The 18889-nt window shown below is 37.5% G+C and overlaps 1 protein-coding gene across 9 annotated transcripts in view; it reads right to left on the reverse strand.

Annotated features, from left to right (window-relative positions):
* Nucleotides 1–15882, reverse strand: part of LOC120075323 (DEAD-box ATP-dependent RNA helicase FANCM) — a 77669-nt gene extending 61787 nt beyond the window's left edge. For 3 of the 9 annotated variants that reach the window (XM_039028609.1, XM_039028608.1, XM_039028607.1), the window contains exon 1: nt 13828–15424. In XM_039028609.1, coding sequence (XP_038884537.1) covers nt 13828–14860 — 1033 coding nt within the window. In that variant the 5' untranslated portion in view covers nt 14861–15424. Of the gene's footprint in view, nt 1–3581; nt 3799–7644; nt 7739–9916; nt 10061–13827; nt 15613–15694 lie in introns of those variants that run through there. The other 6 variants (XM_039028610.1, XM_039028611.1, XM_039028616.1 and 3 more) reach the window with 6 other exon arrangements.
* Nucleotides 15883–18889: the final 3007 nt, after the last annotated feature.

Below are 18889 nucleotides of genomic sequence, written 5' to 3' on the forward strand. Positions count from 1 at the left end.
CCTCTAAATTAAAACAATACAACGGGATACAATTCTAAAAACGAGAAAGAAAGAACCGGCTGGAAAATTAAGGGAACAGGAACAATCATATCAAAGAGAACTAAAAAATCGAAGAAATGTGAACTTCAGAAAGCTGGGGAAAGGAATGAATGCCAGTGAGTACCATAGTGCTCTTAGGTCAGATTGAGTGATGTAGTAGAGATTAGGGTAAATTGGGTTGATCCATTGAGCTATGAATTATTGTGATAATTATCTTCTTTCGTTATATTTTGAGCTTTGTACTTTGAGCAATAATCTCTTTTCATTATATCAATGAAAAGTTTGTTTCCGTTTTAAAAAACAAAAGATTACAGTAAATTGGGTTATCTTGGTCAAATCCTTAACTGATTAGGATTCAGGATTAGTTTCCTTGGTTTATCAAGACTAGGATAAGTTGCTTTAGTTTATCAAGACTAGGATAAGTTTCCTCGGTTTATCAAGATTAGGATTTATTTCTTAGAGTTGAAAGAGTACAAGGAGAAAATGAAGCAGGCAACTAATGTATCTAACAAAATGATGCTAAGACAAAGATGAATGTGAAGAAATAAAAGCTCCCCAGTATTTGAAGCATTGATGAAGAAATTTCACATTCCAAGTCAAATGAAATCAAGATAGTTTCAGAATGTGTTAAATTGCAAAAACCCGGGTTTTTTCGTTGCAACAAAGGGTTCAGGAGTTTCGGATCTTGCTTCATTGCAATCAAACTTCTTGAACAACTCAACCCTCGAAAGGAAGAGTGACGGATCGAAACGGTAAAGCAGCTCGACCGGCCTCGTTTCATTCATCCCTTTTTCCTTGAAACATCAAGAGAAAGAGGACCGGAAAGAATGGACAAGAGATGAAAATCCCCCTCCCACTCAATGATACATGAATGATAGAAAAATTTCCGGATCAAAACATTACCTTCCTTCGGTCTCTTTACTTAGACTTCGGCGAAGGGGAGGACGAAATTGTCCGAACCCTTGTTTTTTAGTTAGGTTTAAGTCTGACGAGAATAATATTCTACAACGAGCAATTCATTTATTTTCTAACTGACCTATTTACTATCTATTATTTGATTGACTAATCCTTTATATTGCAATGGCTGAAGAGTCAAATGCTTTGGCAATTCCTGAGGGGGAATGAATCAAGATAATTTTGAATCACTGCTCTCGATTTTTTTTCATCCTTTGCTGTAATAATATCTCGGGGTTTGCACCGATAACTTGGTATATCCACTATAGAACCATTAACTAAAATATGTCTATGATTAACTGCCACGCTTAAGAAATAGTCGAAGCCATACCCAATCGAAAAAGGATGTTATCCAAACGCATTTCAAGTAATTGTAGTAAAACTTGACCCGTTGATCCTCTAGCTTTTCCAACGATACGAACATGTTTAAGTAATTTTCGTTCTATAAAACCATAATGAAAACGCAATTTTTGTTTTTCTTCTAAATGAATACGATAATGAGATTTTTTACCGGAACGCGATTGGTTTTTAAGATCCTTTTTTCAGTTTTGAGCCTTTTACTAGTTAGTCCCGGTAAAGGCCCCAGATGGCGTATTTTTTTTAAACGAGGCCCTCTGTAACGCGACATAAAGACTCTTTATTTTTATTTTATTTAAATTTCATAAACCTAAAGTAAAACTAAACTAAATGATAAATATGATAAATGAAGTGAAATCCAGTAAAGTATTGTACTACAAAACAAAGAATAGTTAGATGACTCGGATCAATATCTGGATCCTATTGTATATGTAAATGATATAAAAAAGTAAGAGTTCCTTTCTTATAGAACCTCTCCTTTAGTCATGAAGGGAAGTTCCTACGACATGATAGATCGGTGACCTTTGAAAAAAGGATAAGAAGTCGTTTCTCAATTTATTTGATTTTTGACATAATTGATAAATCAAATAAATAGAGAAAAACCAGCTATCGAAATCGAACCGATGACCATCGCATTACAAATGCGATGCTCTAACCTCTGAACTAAGCGAGCTCACATAACAGGAATGTTACATGCATAGTAATTTACTAAATTATTGGGATCTTAGCTATTCCTAATTAATATGAATATAGAATCTAATTTCATTTCAAATAAATATTAATAATTATTTTCTATTATAGAACATAATAATTAAAACAAATGATGCTAAGCCTATGTTCATTCTCTTTTGTTGAATACATTCTCTTCATCAAAATCAAATTATATCCACACATACATACAATACACACACATACATATACTGATGTAGGAATACTCTGTTTTAATTAGTTCCAGCTGTAAGTTGTTGGTTTACTTCATTAGCAGTCAATTAATTAGTGTAAAATACAGAGTACTTATTGTAAAAACAGGGTACCTGCTCAGCCGGTCACTTATTTAATAGGTTAACCGGCTGACTTTCCTATAAATAGGGCCATTTGTATTCATTTCATCATCTTTGAATAAAGTTTGAGGCATTTCAGTATTTTGAGTGCATTAAGTGGTATCAGAGCCCACGGATTCAAGGCTGAAAAAGTTAGTTTTCAAATTGGATCCCCTCCACCCAAACACCATGGTAGCAGAAGCTACCTCCAATATAGAAGGATGTCTGAATGATGTTGAACTGGCAGTAGTGGACATCAACAAGCAGATTTCCAACATTATGAAGGCCATTGAGAACCTCACACAGAAATTTTCCTCATTCACGGCCAACAATCAAATTGCTCCAAGAATTCCTACCAAAAGAAGAACCAATAGCCTCCAAGAAACGCTGCAAGGAAGAAGACGAGAGATCTCATGACCTTTTCTTTACCCGGATTCATGATGGATGACTCAGCTTCATCAAATGAGGAAGAAGCTCTAATCCAAGAAGTTCATCCAAGAATTCCAAGAAGACAAATTGGAGATCAAGAAACTCAAGAACAACCAGACTACAAGATCAAAATGGATCCCCCGCCCTTTAATGGTTGAATGGACATAGAGAGATATCTAGATTGGGTAAGAAACGTTGAAATTTTTTTTTGCTTATACTAACACAGTCGAGAAGAAGAAAGTACACCTCGTGGCCTACAAACTTCAAATCGGCGTTTCAGCATGGTGGGAACAAGTCGAGAACAACTGGAGATACTATGGCAAACCACCAATAAAGAGTTGGCCCAAGATGTTGAGACTCATGAAGAAACGGTTCCTACCTATGAACTATCAACAAATCTTGTACAGCAAGTATCAACAATGCTGCCAAGGAGATCGGTCTATAGCAGAAAATCATTATAAAAACCAAATTGTGTGTGATGTCATAGAAATGGATGTGTGCCATATCATATCCTCTTAGGTAAACCTTGCCAGCATGATAACCAAACTATTCATAAGGGTAGAACCAACACTTACGAATTCATGTGGCTAGGCAAGAAAATCATCCTTCTCCCTTTAGGTAAAAGTGAAGATAAAAAACCACCCAAAAACAAATCTCAATTATTCATAATAACTCAAAGAAAGGATTTCTTGCAAATAAAAGACCCTCTCATTGCCCTTGTAGTAAAACAAGATACTTCTACTGTTCAAACTAACAACATACCTTCTGAAGTTTCTTCTTTAGTAGAAAATTTTCCTAGCATAACACATGAATCATCATCACTTCCACCTTTAAAGAACATCCAACAACAAATTGATCTGATATCGGGAAGCACATTGCCACACCTTCCACACTATAGAATGAGCCCTAAAGAGTATGCCATCTTGCATGAACAAATCCAAGAATTATTATCAAAAGGACACGTACAGCCTAGCTCAAGTCATTGTGCCGTTCCAACTTTACTGTGGCCCCAAAAAAAGGACGGTTCTTGGAGACTATGTGTGGATAGTAGAGCTATTAACAAAATTACAATAAAGTATCGATTCCCTATACCCAGATTAAGTGATCTATTTGATCAATTAGGTGGAGCATCTATATTTTAAAAAATAGATTCAAAAAGTGACTACCACCAAATTAGTTACACCCAAATCTGTCTTACCATTCTGTAGAGATGTGAAGTTTATGAGTTTTTTTTTTTGGAAATCCATATGGAAAAAATTTAGAACAGGTTTACTCTATAGCACTACAAGTCATCCACAAACAGATGGACAGACTGAAGTGATGAATAGAATTCTAGGCAACTTAATTCGATGCTTGAGTAGTGACAAACCAAAACAGTGGGATCTTTCTTTGTCTCAAGCAGAATTTGCCTTCACCCCCATATGGCAACTAGATCAACAGGGAAGTCTCCTTTTGAGATAGTCTATACTCGTTTACCTAGAATCACATTAGATCTTTCTAATTTACCTCTACTGTTGATTTAAGTGGTAAAGCGGATTTCATGGCTTAAAGAATAAAGGATATTCATGAAGAGGTTTGTGCTCATTTGGAAAAAGCAAATGCTCAATACAAAGAAGCTGCGAATGCTCACCGAAGACCAAAAACATTTGCTATTGGAGATTTAGTACTGATTCATTTGAAGAAATCTGCATTACCTAGCTCCCTCTCTAATTGCTTTGAAGCCTATTCCTTGCAAGACATAAGTTTAAATTGGCACCTTTCTTTCAAATGGAAGACTAATCGATCCCTCCTTTCTCCTCTTTCCTCTCACCCCATCTTGCCTAACACCGTTCTTCCCTCCCCTCCGATCAGCCTCTAATTATTCTCCCTACCATTTTCCCTCCCTTTCCACACCCGAATCCCATGGCAAATAAAAGCCTTCCTTCAGCCACACCTCCCAAGAACAGCTTAGCACTGGAAGTTATAAGCTGTAGGATCAACGACATCCATTTTTGTGCTTATTTTCAAGAAGAAACCTTCATCATAGAAGATGTGGAAGCTAAGAAATGCCTCTTCTTGGCAGAATCTCAGTTCCTCTGGTTCTAGGAAAACATTTCTGGACTTTTGAAGCTCCCAACCTCCAGTTTTGTCGTCAATAGTGGTCATGATGCTTTTGGTGTAGTAAAGCTCTCAAAGATTCGAGTCTATTCAAAGTGGTTTTTAAGATGTGTAGGTTGGCCAGCGTCTGGAGGATGTTTTTACATCCATATTCCATCAGGTACATCTAACTCCGGTTGACTTTCTTTTAATAATATGTTAGAAGGAGTATTGAAACTAAAGAGAGATTATCATGTCAAAAAGTCGTTCGGAGGTCCAAGTCTCTTATGTAGATGCAGTAAGGAGAAGAAAGGAAAACAGAATCCCAGTTTCTACAGGAAAACAGAATTCCCACCCTTCCCAGGTTTCAAAAAAACAGAGGTCACCAGAGTTTTGGATTCAAAAAAACAATGATGTCCTCAAGGAAGATTTCAGCAAATTATGGGTAGTAACTAGGTTATTTGAATTCAACAATTGGCATGAAGTCTCAAAGGAAGTAAAGCTTTGGGCCAATTCTAAAGTTTTGATCAATCCTCTCTCAACAGAATCAGCTTCGATAAAGCTGGAAAAAGGGAATTTGGAAGAATTAGTAGCAAAACAAGGAGAGTGGCAGAGGATAGGACAACTTCACTTGAAATTTGAAAGGTGGAATACTACCTTACATAGTCGTCCAAGGTCAATTAAAGGTTATGGGGGTTGGATATCCATTAAAAATCTGCCATTAGAATTCTGGTGCAAGCAAATTTTTGAAGCTACCGGCTCATATTTTGGAGGATTAAAAGCCATTTCTTTAGAAACACTAAATTTTCTTAATGTGACTGAAGCTAGAATTCAAGTAAAGAAGAACTTATGTGGATTTTTGTCAGCAACCATCGAAATTTCAGATGAAAACAGGGGAAACATTTTCTTACACTTTGGTGATATTGAATTTTTGGATCCTCCAAACAAAGTTAAGAAGTTTTTTAATGAAGAAGACCTTTCAAATCCGGTAGATATAGCTCGTATGAATCAAGTTTTGTTTGATGAAGGTCTATTGAATACAAATAAGTCCGAAGATTGGTCCTTAAAATCAGCAACAATTCTAATTTTTTTAGAAATCCCCTATTTTCAAAAGCTTTGATGACGCCAGCAGAGGAAAATATTAATAGCCTTTCGGTTAAGGAAGTTCAGGAGTCTTCTCAACCAAAAAATTCGTTTCAAGAGTCTTTTCAGATGGAAGAAAATGCGGTAATACTGCCGGAAGAGAGGGCTGTCAAGATTCAAGCTGAGTTCAATAGTTCTGACTCTTCTACCCTGTTTAATGTGAACAAAAAGAGAGAGAAGCAAGAGTTGTCATTAAGAAGAGAAAAGGAAGATCAATTAATAGAGAGAGAATCAAAAAATACATTAATACTCACCGGGGGAAGTACAACAGGTGTGCTCTGGGTTATTCCACCAGCCGCAACTCAATTTAATTCCAATAACAGCCAGAATATCAGCACCTTTTCAGAAGAATTCCAACCGTCTGAAAAATTAAATAATGGCGTTTTATTTTCAACAAACAGTCAGAAAGTTCTTTTGAATGTTGCAGCCCCCTCGTGCCCTGAAACCTTGGACCCTCCTGCGGTTTTTTCAACACCAACAAATAAGGAAGTCCAAGAGTCCTTTTCGGCTCCTTTCCTCCAAGATAAAGTTCTATTATTACCAAAAGAAGATCTCAACGCCAAAATCTCTTCTTCTACACCTTCTGGTCATCTTCCAAACAACATAAGCAAGCAAAGGAAAGAGTTGCAGGCTGTTCTTTTGAAACCTTTCAGAAAACATTTCACAAGGAAGAAAACCTCTTTTCGAAATGATTGGACTTCCATGTTAAACACAGATCTTTTGGAGAATTGTTGTACTAAGGTGCAAATACCCTCTAGCCCAATTAACAGGTCAGTGGCTCTTCCCCTCGAATCATTCTCATTCTCTTTTCATGATTTTAAAGTTGGAGACTCAAATGTGTCTTTTTTTCGAGGTGTATTTGAACCCTTTCAAGCAGCTATCAAAAATTATGCTTCTAATGAGGATTCCTTGCTGAGTATAAGCAGTGGTGAGGAAGATATCCTAGCTCTTGATCCCTTCCAAAAAGAGGTTTATCTCGAACAGGATCATCAACACAATCTGCCCTGCCTTTTTCAATCAGAAGAAGATCACAAATTGGCCAGCAGCTTCCCTCCTTCCATTAAGGCCATCGACAAAGAATATATCCCCAGTAACTTGACCTCAATTGTGGAAGATTGTGATTTGATCTTGGGTTAATTCCATGGTGCATTGGAGGAAACTTTAACATGACCTGTCGAATTCAAGAACAATTCCCTATTGGAAGAATGACTAGAGGAATGAGAAAATTCAACAAATTCCTCGAAGATACAAATTTGCTAGAAATTCCCCTTTCTAATGGAAGAATCACTTGGTCAGGAGAAGGAGCAATCGAATGGGGTCCAGCCCCATTTCGATTTTGCAATAGTTGGTTAAACGTAAAAGAATATTGCAGTTTGATTGAAAGAAATTTGGAGGTAAACAGTCAGCAAGGTTGGGCTGGCTATGCCATTTCGGATAAGTTAATGAAAAGCGCTTTGAAAAAATGCATTCAGATTCAGAGAAAAACAGGAAAAGCAAGGAAGAGTTGTTGAAAGAAATTGAAAGAAGAGAAATTGTAGGGGGAAACACAGATATTGATGAGCAGGAACAAAGCATCAGATTGGCACTAATAGCAGATTTAATACACCTTTACCAAGTGGAAGAAAGAAGCCTCCTACAAAAAAGCAAGCTGATTTGGTTAAGCTTGGGTGACGAGAATACTTCATTCTTTCATAGGTTTCTAGCAGCAAAAAAAAAGGAAAAATTTGATTTCAGAATTGATCAACGAGCAGGGCATCCCAACCAAATCATTTAGAGAAATTGAAGAACTCATTGTAGGCTTCTATACATCCCTTTATTCCAAGGCTATTGGAGTAAGGTCAATCCCTACCAACCTGCAATGGGCAGAAGTATCAAGAGAGCAAAGCAGTCAACTTGCAGCCAGCTTTACACAACCAGAAATTAGAAGAGCAGTAATGTCTTTGAGCAGGAATAAAGCCCCCGGTCCAGATGGTTACACTTCAGAATTCATCCTTAAATTCTGGGAATTATTAAAAGATAGCTTCACGAAGCTTTTTGAAGAATTTTATGTTACATCAGTTAATGGACAGCTTAGTTAGGAATGCAAAGAGGGGAACTTCCTTTTTGGAAGTGGAAATTGTTGATGGAAGGTGGTGTATAAAATCAGAGGGTGATCAATTAATGGATGTTAAGGGTATCCTGTTATCCAGATTGCAAACCATTCCTTTTATGATCTCTATATCAAGCCTCTTTCGCTCTCCAAGTCCCATGTCGCTCAAGCTTCAATTTCGTTTCTTTGTCAACAGCAGTCAGCATTCTCATTCAAAAACTTTTGTTCATTGGATGTTGTTTTTTCCCTATTCTTAGGGCTGGTCCTTTCTTTTGATCTTATTCTAGTTGTGGCAAAATTTCCATTGTATTCTCATTATTATTTTTGTTTCTTTGTACTTTGAGCATTAGACACATTTCATTATTTCAATGAAAAAGTCTTGTTTCCTTTTCAAAAAAAAAAAAAAGAAATCTGCATTACCTACTGGATTTCACAATAAACTTACTAACAAGAAGATAGGACCATTCCAAATTCAGGAAAAATATGGAGAAAACGCCTACAAACTAGATTTCCCTCCTGACCTCAAAATCAGCAAGACCTTCAACGTTCCTGACATTTTTGCATTCCATGTAAGTTTTTGGTTTACTTCATTAGCAGTCAAATTACTTAGTGTAAAAAAAAAGTACTTATTTGTGACCGGATGAGCAGATACCCTATTTTTTACAATAAGTAAAAAACAAACCCATTTCCTACGAGTCAGCTTACACGCACCTCGACTAATCTCATGGGACACCCGTCTAAACCTACAACATTTGGGTATCGAGGAAAGTCGTAGGAAATTAATTCCTAGGTAGGTGACCACCATGGATTGAACCCTTGACCTCTTAGCCATTTATTGAGACTATGTCTCCTTTTTTACAACTAGGCCAACCCATGATGGTTGGCACGTCACTTATTTAATAGGTTAACCGGCTGACTTCCCTATAAATAGGGCCATTTGTATTCACTTCATCTTTGAATAAAGTTTGAGGCATTTCACAATTTTGAGTGCATTATATACTCTTTGTTTCTCATCAAAAGACCACAATAATAAATATATTTGGATAATTTTTTTCAACATAAAAATCTTTATATTTAGATAGGAACTGAAGATGCAACTATTCATGTTGACTTGATTTGAAAGTAAAACCAAATAGGCAAACTGGTGATATAGGATACCTAACTCACTTGATTCGAAAGTAAAACCAAATAGGAAAACTGGTGATATAGGACACCTAACTCATGATCTGATAGAGGATACCTATACCCAACCCATAGAACAATTATCTCCATAACTATTTTCACTTGAATCTATTTTAAATTAACTCAAAAAACCTGAATAACATTATTTTTCTCCTAAAATCCTACCAAAGTAGCAAAAACTGTCATGTAAATTTCCCTCCTTGTGCTTGGAGCTTTGGCACCCTTCTAGTTTAAAAGCTTCAAGGATGGCTAGTTAGTTTTCTAAGAGGCACTATTTTAGCGGCAAAAGAAACCTCGCTAGCAGAAAAAATGCACTACAAATTCTGATCCTTCCAAATAATAGTGGGACTAACAAAAATTTAATAAAACCTTGGGTTGAACCTATACCTTATTGACACTATGTTCAAGTTGGCCACTGGAAATTACCATTGAGATCATACAAAGCTTTGGGCCATTTTTGGTTGTATTTGTTTTATCTACCTAATTTTGTCTCATTGTACTTCAAACATTAGCCTCTTTTTATTTCATCAATGAAAAGCTTTGTTTTTTGTTTCAAAAAAATATATACAACTTTGATAATCAATAAGATAGCAAAGTTTTCCCTTACCCTCAGGAAACCATCTGAAGTAGTTATACATAACAACTGCAGCAATGAGAGTCTTTCCAAGTCCTGTAGGCAAAGCCACCAACGTATTTGAAAATAGTGCTGTCTTGGTAATAGCCAGCTGATAATCCCGAAGAGGAACATTAACTACATAATTTAACTGACATCACATCAGATTAGAATTCTCTTGACACCTAACTTCTAAGAATATAAATAATCCATCAAGCAATCAATGATGCAAAATACTGTATCATAATACCAAATAAACCTCCTTATCTACTGACTTCATTTTTTCTATATAGAAACAACAATTTTCATTGAGGAAAAAATGAAAAAAATATAAGGACATAAAAAAAAAGAGCCCACAAAAGCAACCCCTCTAAAGAAAGGATTTCCATTCCGACTAAGTAACCTAGGAAATAATTACAAAAAAGAAAAATGAAATTGAAGCCCAAGGCCAAACATGAAACCTCACTAAGGACCAAACCTCGCTTGGGTCCTTATTCAAACCTCTAAGCACCCTATTGTTCCTCTCCCCCACAAGTCCCACAACACAGCACACACCCCAACAAACCACAACATACGGTCTTTCTTTGTGAAAAGAGGATGGAGGAGGAACTCCCCGATCATCGCACGAATATCCCTCTAGCCAGCTATCTGAACGTCAAACTCCTACAAGAAGCAAATCCACACAGACCTCACAAACTGACAGCACCAAAGAAGGTGATCCAGATCTTCCTCTATCTTCCGACAGAGAATACAACAGAAAGGACCCATTAACGAGGTCATCTTCCTAGCAAGCCTATCCAAATGTTCACTCGACCTAGCAAAACCTGTCAGGTAAAGTACTTGATTTTCTTTGGTATAATCCTCCAAATCACATCAAAGACCAACTCACTAGCAAGAGAGGGATCCAAGAGCAACCTAACGAAAGAATTTCGGTGTGTGCCTTTAACCCCCTTCACCACCCAATCGAAGGGATGGGTACCATACTTACTCACAATGATCCTTATCTACTAACTTCATGAAATTTATACCCTACATATCGAACATTGAACTCCAAAAAATTGAAGAATATGTTGGCATATAAAACAAACTTAGAGTTAAAACAAAAGAAAAGCTACCGAAAACAATATGGTTTGAAGATATAAGTTGGACACCTTGCATTCCAAAATAGAAGTCCAACTCTTGCACTAAAACATATGACACCTGAAGAAGCTAGTAGTTTATCTAAACAATCAGTTGACAAATTTCAGTTCTCTTTTGTATTTTACATGTTCTAGTTACTTGGGATAAGTGAGGAGTGAAAGGTATACGGATTATATGATCCACTTTCACAGAGGATCATATTGAGAACAAAAGAGATGTGTGTTGTTTTTTTTTTTTTTTTTTTTTTTGAAAAGGAAACCATACTTTTTATTAATGCATAAAAAGAAAGTACAAGAAATGTGTACTTAAACAAGAGCGATACAAGACACGAGATCAGGAGACGCACCCGGGCATCTCAACTAGGTTGACACCCCCTTAGCGTCCTCATCACATCCATATAACTCAAACAAAACGAACAAAATGGAACTTACAAGAGGTTTGAATACAGAGAAAAGATGTCCTCTTTTGAGAAACATAATACATAACAAAGAGGAAAACAAGAAAATAAGTCGAACTACTTAAGTCTTCAAAGTTGGAGATTAGTGCCCCTTCTCTTTAAAACATAATCAGCCCGAGAGGATGAAGGCTTGCCAATTTAAACATAAATCTTGAAGGGAGTATGCTGCAAAATGTTTAGAAAGAGAACACCATTGAGAAGCATTAAGTTTAGCAGCCTCATAACAGGAGAACCAAGTGTGTTCTCTATCTTGAAAGATTCTTTGAGTTCTTTCAAACCAAATTTCAACTAATAGTGCTTTTACTCCATTGCACCAAATCAGATTTGGGGTTTTTTTTTAGGATAGGACCAGTGAACAGTTGCTGAACATTATTTCTAAAAGTATTTTCGAAAGCCCAGCTGATGTTGAAGGTTTTAAAGAGGACTAGCCAACAATTTCTGGCGAAGAAGCAGTCAAAGAACAAGTGTTGTAAATCTTCTCCTGCTGATTTACATAAAATGCACTGATTAGGAGAAAGAAAATGGGAGGGCAGCTTGTGTTGCAGAACTGAGGCACTGTTTAGGGTTCCAAAAAGCATGATCCAAACCGTAATATTCACTCTTCGAGGGCTATTGGTCTTCCATAGGGCTTTTAAAAGGTGAGTGTCAAGAGGTGAGGCCAAAGCAAGATGGTTAGACAAAGATTTTACCGTGAATGAGCCACTTGCTTCTAAAGACCAAGATCAAGAGTCAGGTCTGATTGAAGGCTTTATGCTGGAAATCAAGAAGAGCAAATTCTGAAAATCATTTCTTCTTCTTTTAATAGCCTTCTAAAGGGTAGACCATGAGAGGGTTTGAGAATCCCAATGATCCAAAATAGATCCATTTTGGTTGGAAGCAACTCTGAATAAAGAGGGAAAACTGAGTTTAAGGGGTGTGTTACCAGTCCAAGAGTCATGCCAGAAGGCTATTCTGCTTCCATTTCCCAATTTGAAGACTGCCAAGGCTTCTACTTTCAACCAGATTTTTTAGATGCTAATCCAAGGGTTGCGAAGACTGCAAAAAGTCTTTCCAGAAGTGTGCCAATCACCAAAATTTCTGCCATGAATACTCTTTATAACTTGTGTCCATAGAGAGGAGTTCTCCTGGATAAATCGCCACCCCCATTTGCCAAGAAGTGCCAAATTTCTTCTTTTTAAGCCTCCTAGAGCCAGACCACCATCCTCTATATTTTTTTAGACAACCTCCCATTTTACCATAGCTTCCCTCCTTTATGTCCTTCCCAAAAGAAATTTCTCATAATTCTTTCTATAAAGGAAATAACCTTTTCTAGCATTAAAAAGGAATATAATAGGTTGGTAAATTTGAAAGAACTGAATTGCATAAAGTTGCCCTACCGCCTCTTGAGAGGTTATACCTTCTCCATTTGTCAAGTTTACTTCTGAAGTTTGTCAATCACCGGCTGCCAAAAGTCTACTTTTTTTGGATATCCGCCCAATGGAAGACCTAGATATAAAAAAGGCAGCTGCAAAGATTTACAACTAACCTTGAGGCCATGGCTTCTTGCTTGGAATCTTCAATATTTATTCCACATATTGCTGATTTTTCCCAATTTATTTTTCTGACCGCAGCACCATTTAAATAATGCAAGAGTTTTTCAAAGAATCTCTAACATCCATCATCATTTCTACAAAATAAGAGTGTGTGTCAACTGCAAATTGTGGAGAATTGATATATGGATATTATCCTTTCCTACCACAAATACTTCAAACAATCCTTTTTCATGAATTCTGTTAACCAAGGCTGAAAGGACTTCACTAACTAAAAGAAAAAGAAAAAAGAAAAAGAAAAGGAGAGAAGGGTCTCCTTGTCTAATTCTCTCGTTGCCATAATTCTTCCTCTAGGCCTTCCATTGATGAATATGGAGAATTTAGGATTGGATATACAGCCCATAATCCATGAGATCAATTTTGGATGGAAGCCTTTATCATGGAGGATTTTTTCAAGAAACTCCCAATCGACTCTATCAAAGGCTTTTTCCAAATCAAGTTTTAGTATCCATCCTTGTTTCTTTTTGATCTATACTCCTCTACAGCCTCATTTGCTATAAGAATTGGGTCAAGAATTTGCCTTCCTTCTATGAAGGCACTTTGTGTTGAATTTATTAGGCTAGGCATGAATCACTTTGAGCCTTTCCGCAAGCACCTTAGCTATTATCTTATAAACAAAGTAGATAGGCTTATAGGTCGAAAATCTTTAATCAAGACTGCTTCCTCCTTCTTTTGAATTAAGCAAATAAAATTCTCCTTAATACATGAGTTGAGCTTACCGTTGTGATAGAATTCCTCGAAGACATCTTTAAATCCATCCTTCAACAAGTTCCAGAAATGAAGAATAAATTCCACTGTGAAACCATCTGGTCCAGGAGCCTTATTTTTTCCTAAGGCTTGAATAGCAACTGTAATCTCTGTTGTGCTGAATTTTGCAATCAAACGAGAATTACCTTCAGCTGAAACTCTTGACCAAGCCATATTCAAAGGTATTGAACGAGTACCCGTGCATTTTGTGTATAAATTGGAAAAGAAATCCAAAATGATTGTTTCTATTTCTCTGAAAGATTTGGTTGGCAATCCTTGTTCGTTAAATAATTCAGCAATAAGATTTTTCCTTCTTTTAGCTGCAAGGAAACGATGAAAGAAGGAAGTATTCTCATCCCCCAATAGTAGCCAGTTCAGCTTACTTTTTTGAATTAGGTCTCTTTCCTCTGCTTGGTAAAGAGATAATAGGTCAGCCTTTAAAGATACTCTCACATCTTCTTCTGCTGAAAAGTTCTCAAGGGTGTCGGCTTGGAGGTCTTTCTCCTTGATTTCTTTCAGCAGAGATTCTTCTCTGATTTTCTGGTCTTTTTCGTGCTCTGCCAGCCACCTTTTAACACTCTGTTTTACCCTTCTTAGTCTGGAATATAAGGCAAAACCAGCCCAATCCTGCTGCCCTTTTATCAACGAAGAGTTTTCAATTATCCGACAGCATTCCTTATTTTTTAACCAGCTGTTACAGAATCTAAAAGGGGAGGGACCCCATTCAAAAGCACCAGCTTCAAAAAGGAGAGGGAAGTGATCTGATATAGTACGAGCTTGTCTTGACACTCTTGAGTCTTCAAAGAATTCATCCCAATTTTGAGAAACAAGTGGAGAGGCTTTCGTAGAGCAACCTCCGAAATATGAACAAAAAATGGAAGGAAGAGGAAGTTTATAAATTGAGGAAAAATATATGGATTGAAACAAACACCTCGACCTCGACCTCGATATTATAGACAAATTAAGTCCTTTCTTTATGACGGGATGATTAAAATATTTGTTCATCAAAATTATAAAATCATGTAAGATCTAGATGGGGGGTATTTATACTCGTGACTTTATACTTGCTTGAAAACGACAAGCTTGTGTTCAGTGAATTTAAGAAATCTAATATTCATGATGCTCCTTGAATTTGACGTACTGGGAAAATAAAATATAATTTTAGGATTGAAGAGATGCAAAAAAGCAAGTGGAATCTTTAGCGGTTATATATATGAACCAGCAAGTGCTGGATCGGTTTACAGTGAGTTAGTTGACAATCCTTTGGCCTTCGAGCCTATGAAGATGCAAAATAAAGTGGACATAGATGGTATTTTCAACAAGCAAATTGCCTAAAGTCTAGGGTGTCCGCTTCACTAACTCCAAAATGAATGGATAAGAATCCCAAAACAATAGAAATCAAAATCAGTTCGGAATTCAAGATGACCTGGATATATCCAAGTCTTAGCTGCCTCCTCGTCAATGCCAACAAGACCAACCGAGTCTTCAACAAGGCCGGGATCTTGAACCGGTTCTTCGACGTCCAGTGTTTTCTTTCGAGACTTGGCAATCGGATTTACGATAAATCTGTGAAGTGTAGACTGGCGAGAAGTCCCGCGTTTTTCATTATCCTTGGAAGATGGAAATGAAGCTGGAGTTTCTGCAGAGGCGTCGGAGGATGCCGTAAGGGAAGGATGCAGTGAATGTGATGAAGCAGAGTGAATTCCTGATAGGCAGGCCACGTCAATTTCCTTGACGGCTGCTTCCCAGTCGAAATCCTGAAAAGGGGATGGGAGAGACAGATCAGAGGACTCAGATATTTGGGGTAAGTTAACAAGAAAGAAGAAGGATGGCATTTACGTCGTCGTCGTCGTCGTCGTCGACAATGAATTCTCGATTGCTTGTTGATGCCATCGAACACATATTAAACGCCACAGACCAAAGAAAACAATGAAGGAAAGCGGAAATAACCAAAAGAGTGCCAGAGCAGCGAGAGATGGAGCCAACGGCGGCAAAACTTTAATGGCCTCTTTGCAACCTTATGATGCAGTAAACAGTAAACATTAAACAGAATGATTTTAAAATCGAAACTGATTACAAATTCTGTTTTACTTAAATTTTTTGAAAAAAAAAAAAACAAAACAAAACAAAAAAACAAAAACAAACTTTCTTGACTAAAAGATTTTACAAGATTCAAAATTAAATTACTTAATTAAAAGTTTATATTTTCTTTTCTTTTCTTTTCTAGTTAAGCACAAAATTCTACATACATTTATTTCAATTTATTTTAAATCTTTCTCGTTTCAAACAAAGTAATTAATTTAAAATCATTTTAAATCACAGGATTTAAAATTATTTCTTAAATTTTCTTGAATCCAAATGGAGAGCAGACGAAATTTGGGAAACTTACTCTGCCTTTAGGCCACATTTATATTGGGGAATGGGTATAAATCAATCTCAATTCGGTTTGTGGCCCCCATCAGATTATTTTAGCTTTTGTCTACACGTCCATCCGCAATTGTAATTAAGAGTGGGGTCCACGATACCATCCGTAATAAAATCCTGTAATCTAATTGAGCTTGAGAAGGTCCTCAATCCAATTGCGTTTGAATATGTAGTGGGGCCCACATATTTGGTACAAATATTTGTGTCTCAATTTCCATCATTTCTCCTTTGAAATAAGGAGATACCTCTTTACAGATGGAATTGTCCATATCGATTTAGGTCGCTTTAGCATTTTATAACACTCTTTCTCTGTCTTACCGATCTACCGGTTACTATGGTGAAATCGATAGCGATTAAGATACCGATGCTTTTATCGATTTGAACATTGATTTTTCAAAGTTTTGTTATAACAGCATTCATGTCGTTGGGTTTTATACCCTAAAACTTGTAGATAGTAAATGTAATTAATTGATTGTCATCAATAAAGAGTTATCAATGTTATTTCAATAAATGTTATTGATTGTGTTACATCATCAATATAGAGTTATCGATGTTATTTCAATAAATGTTATTGATTGTGTTACGTTATCAATAAAGAGTCATTGATGTTATTTCAATAAATACTATTGATTGTGTTGTATTCTATTTTTGTTTAGTAATCCTAAATCCAATAAACTAACATCTAAAGTTGTCTTACGAGTCTTAAATAATATGTGGAGACATACAGGGATCAATGTTCAAAATACAGTCTAAAGTGTGAAACCTGGATTTCCATTTTCCTTACTTAAGCAGGTGGTTAAGGGAATTAACTAAGTGGAAGTTAAATCTTATGTTGAAGTGAAGGAAATTTCTAGGTGTTGAATAGATTTTCCTTGAGTAGTTTTGAGTTAAGCTTTAATTGATAAAATTTGGCTAAGTGTAAGGTCAAAATGACCCATGCGTTAAAAGTCAGGAGACATTAACGCATAAGTTGAAAAGGCAACCATGCATTTGTAAGGTTGGACGCATGATTGGCCGAAGTATTGGCAAGAGGCATTGCCAAGAGTAACCATGCATTGGAAGCCAAGGAGAAAAATGACTAAGTGTTAGACAATGCATTGGTGTGGTGCCATGCGTTGGCCATGAAGTCTTGAGAGGTTACTTGGGCATGGAGAGAGGTTGAAGTATGGCCAAGAACAACGCATGCGGCAGCCACTGTCTTGAGAGGTTAGAACAACACATGCAGTGTGATGGCTGCGATGGATGCGATGGTTACGTTGGTAGCATGCAGCGATGGATGGCATGCGGGCGATGGGAGTATGCATCGATGGTATACGGCACCACCGTGCGTTGGCATCGTGCGACGGTGCTATGCGTTGTGCAGCCGAAGGTATGCGTCGATGATATATGATAGCACTATGCGTTGGTGTCACGTTGTGATGCTATGCGACAATGTTATACGTTGATGACATGCGGTGGTGTTATGCGTTGATGACATGTAGCAATGCTATGCGTTGGGGGCATGCGGCAACCTTGCTACGCGAGAGTGTGTGGCTGAGGGCATGCGATGATGCGGCCTATGGTATGTGGCCGAAGGTATGCCGCCGATGGTATGCGCATATGCGGCCGAAGGAATGCATTGGTAGTATGCGATGGCATGCAGCGATGGATACGATGGATATGATAGATGTGGCAGTGTTACGCGATGGCATGCGGTGATGCTGCACGATGGATGCGATGGCATGCGGCGATGGATGCGATGGATACGATGGATGTGGCGGCCTTGCTAAAGTATGAGCTATGCGATGGAACGAGCTAAGGTGGACGCATGGTGATTTGTCCTTGCGTTGTTAAGGCTTGCGGTAACAAGGTTCATGAGGTGGTTTGCGTTGGTCATAAGAGAAGCATTAGCAAGAACCTAGGTGATGGTGAGCTATGCCTTGAGGTGTTGAGTTGAGAACCAAGTTGACCCAAAGGTTGCTATGCGTTGGTGATGTGCTATGCGTTGGAAATTCGAGGGCATGTGGGCACATAGGACAAGGCTAGTAGTATGCTTTGAAAGGGGTGTTGGTCATCCTAGTTGAACGCATATGAAGTTAGATGGACGCATATGAAGGATGAACGCATATGAAGGATGGACGCATCTAAGGACGACATCCAGACATGTGGCTTGTTAGGAAGGAGTCTTAGGCCTTAAGAAAATGAGGTGGTTACACGAGAAGACATGCAAAGTTAAGGTCTATGCGTTGGTAAAAGAGGAGCAAGACACCTTGGGTTGCACTGATGCAAGATTACGGTAATAGTGTAAGGAAGAGACACTTGAACATGCGGCCAAGTAGGAGATGTCGGCTTTAGAGAAATCTTGGATGCCTATAAATAGGGCCAAGGACTTCATATGGGAACTCAAATTCTCTTTAAAGGACATAAAGAAGAGTGTATTGGGAGGAGACTATGCATTGGTAGCAAGACCATGTGTTGGTTAAGAGGTTCCAAGAGGGGAGATGTTGGGAGAACTCCTCGTCCCAATTTGATGCTACTTCTGACAGAAAGGACAAGAAGTAGCATCAAATTGGGACGGGGAGTTCTCCCAGAATACTTGTGCATTTGAAGTGATTCTAAAGCCATTTGAAA

This window comes from Benincasa hispida, chromosome 4 (assembly GCF_009727055.1).
Source record: "Benincasa hispida cultivar B227 chromosome 4, ASM972705v1, whole genome shotgun sequence".
NCBI classification, from domain to species: domain Eukaryota; kingdom Viridiplantae; phylum Streptophyta; class Magnoliopsida; order Cucurbitales; family Cucurbitaceae; genus Benincasa; species Benincasa hispida.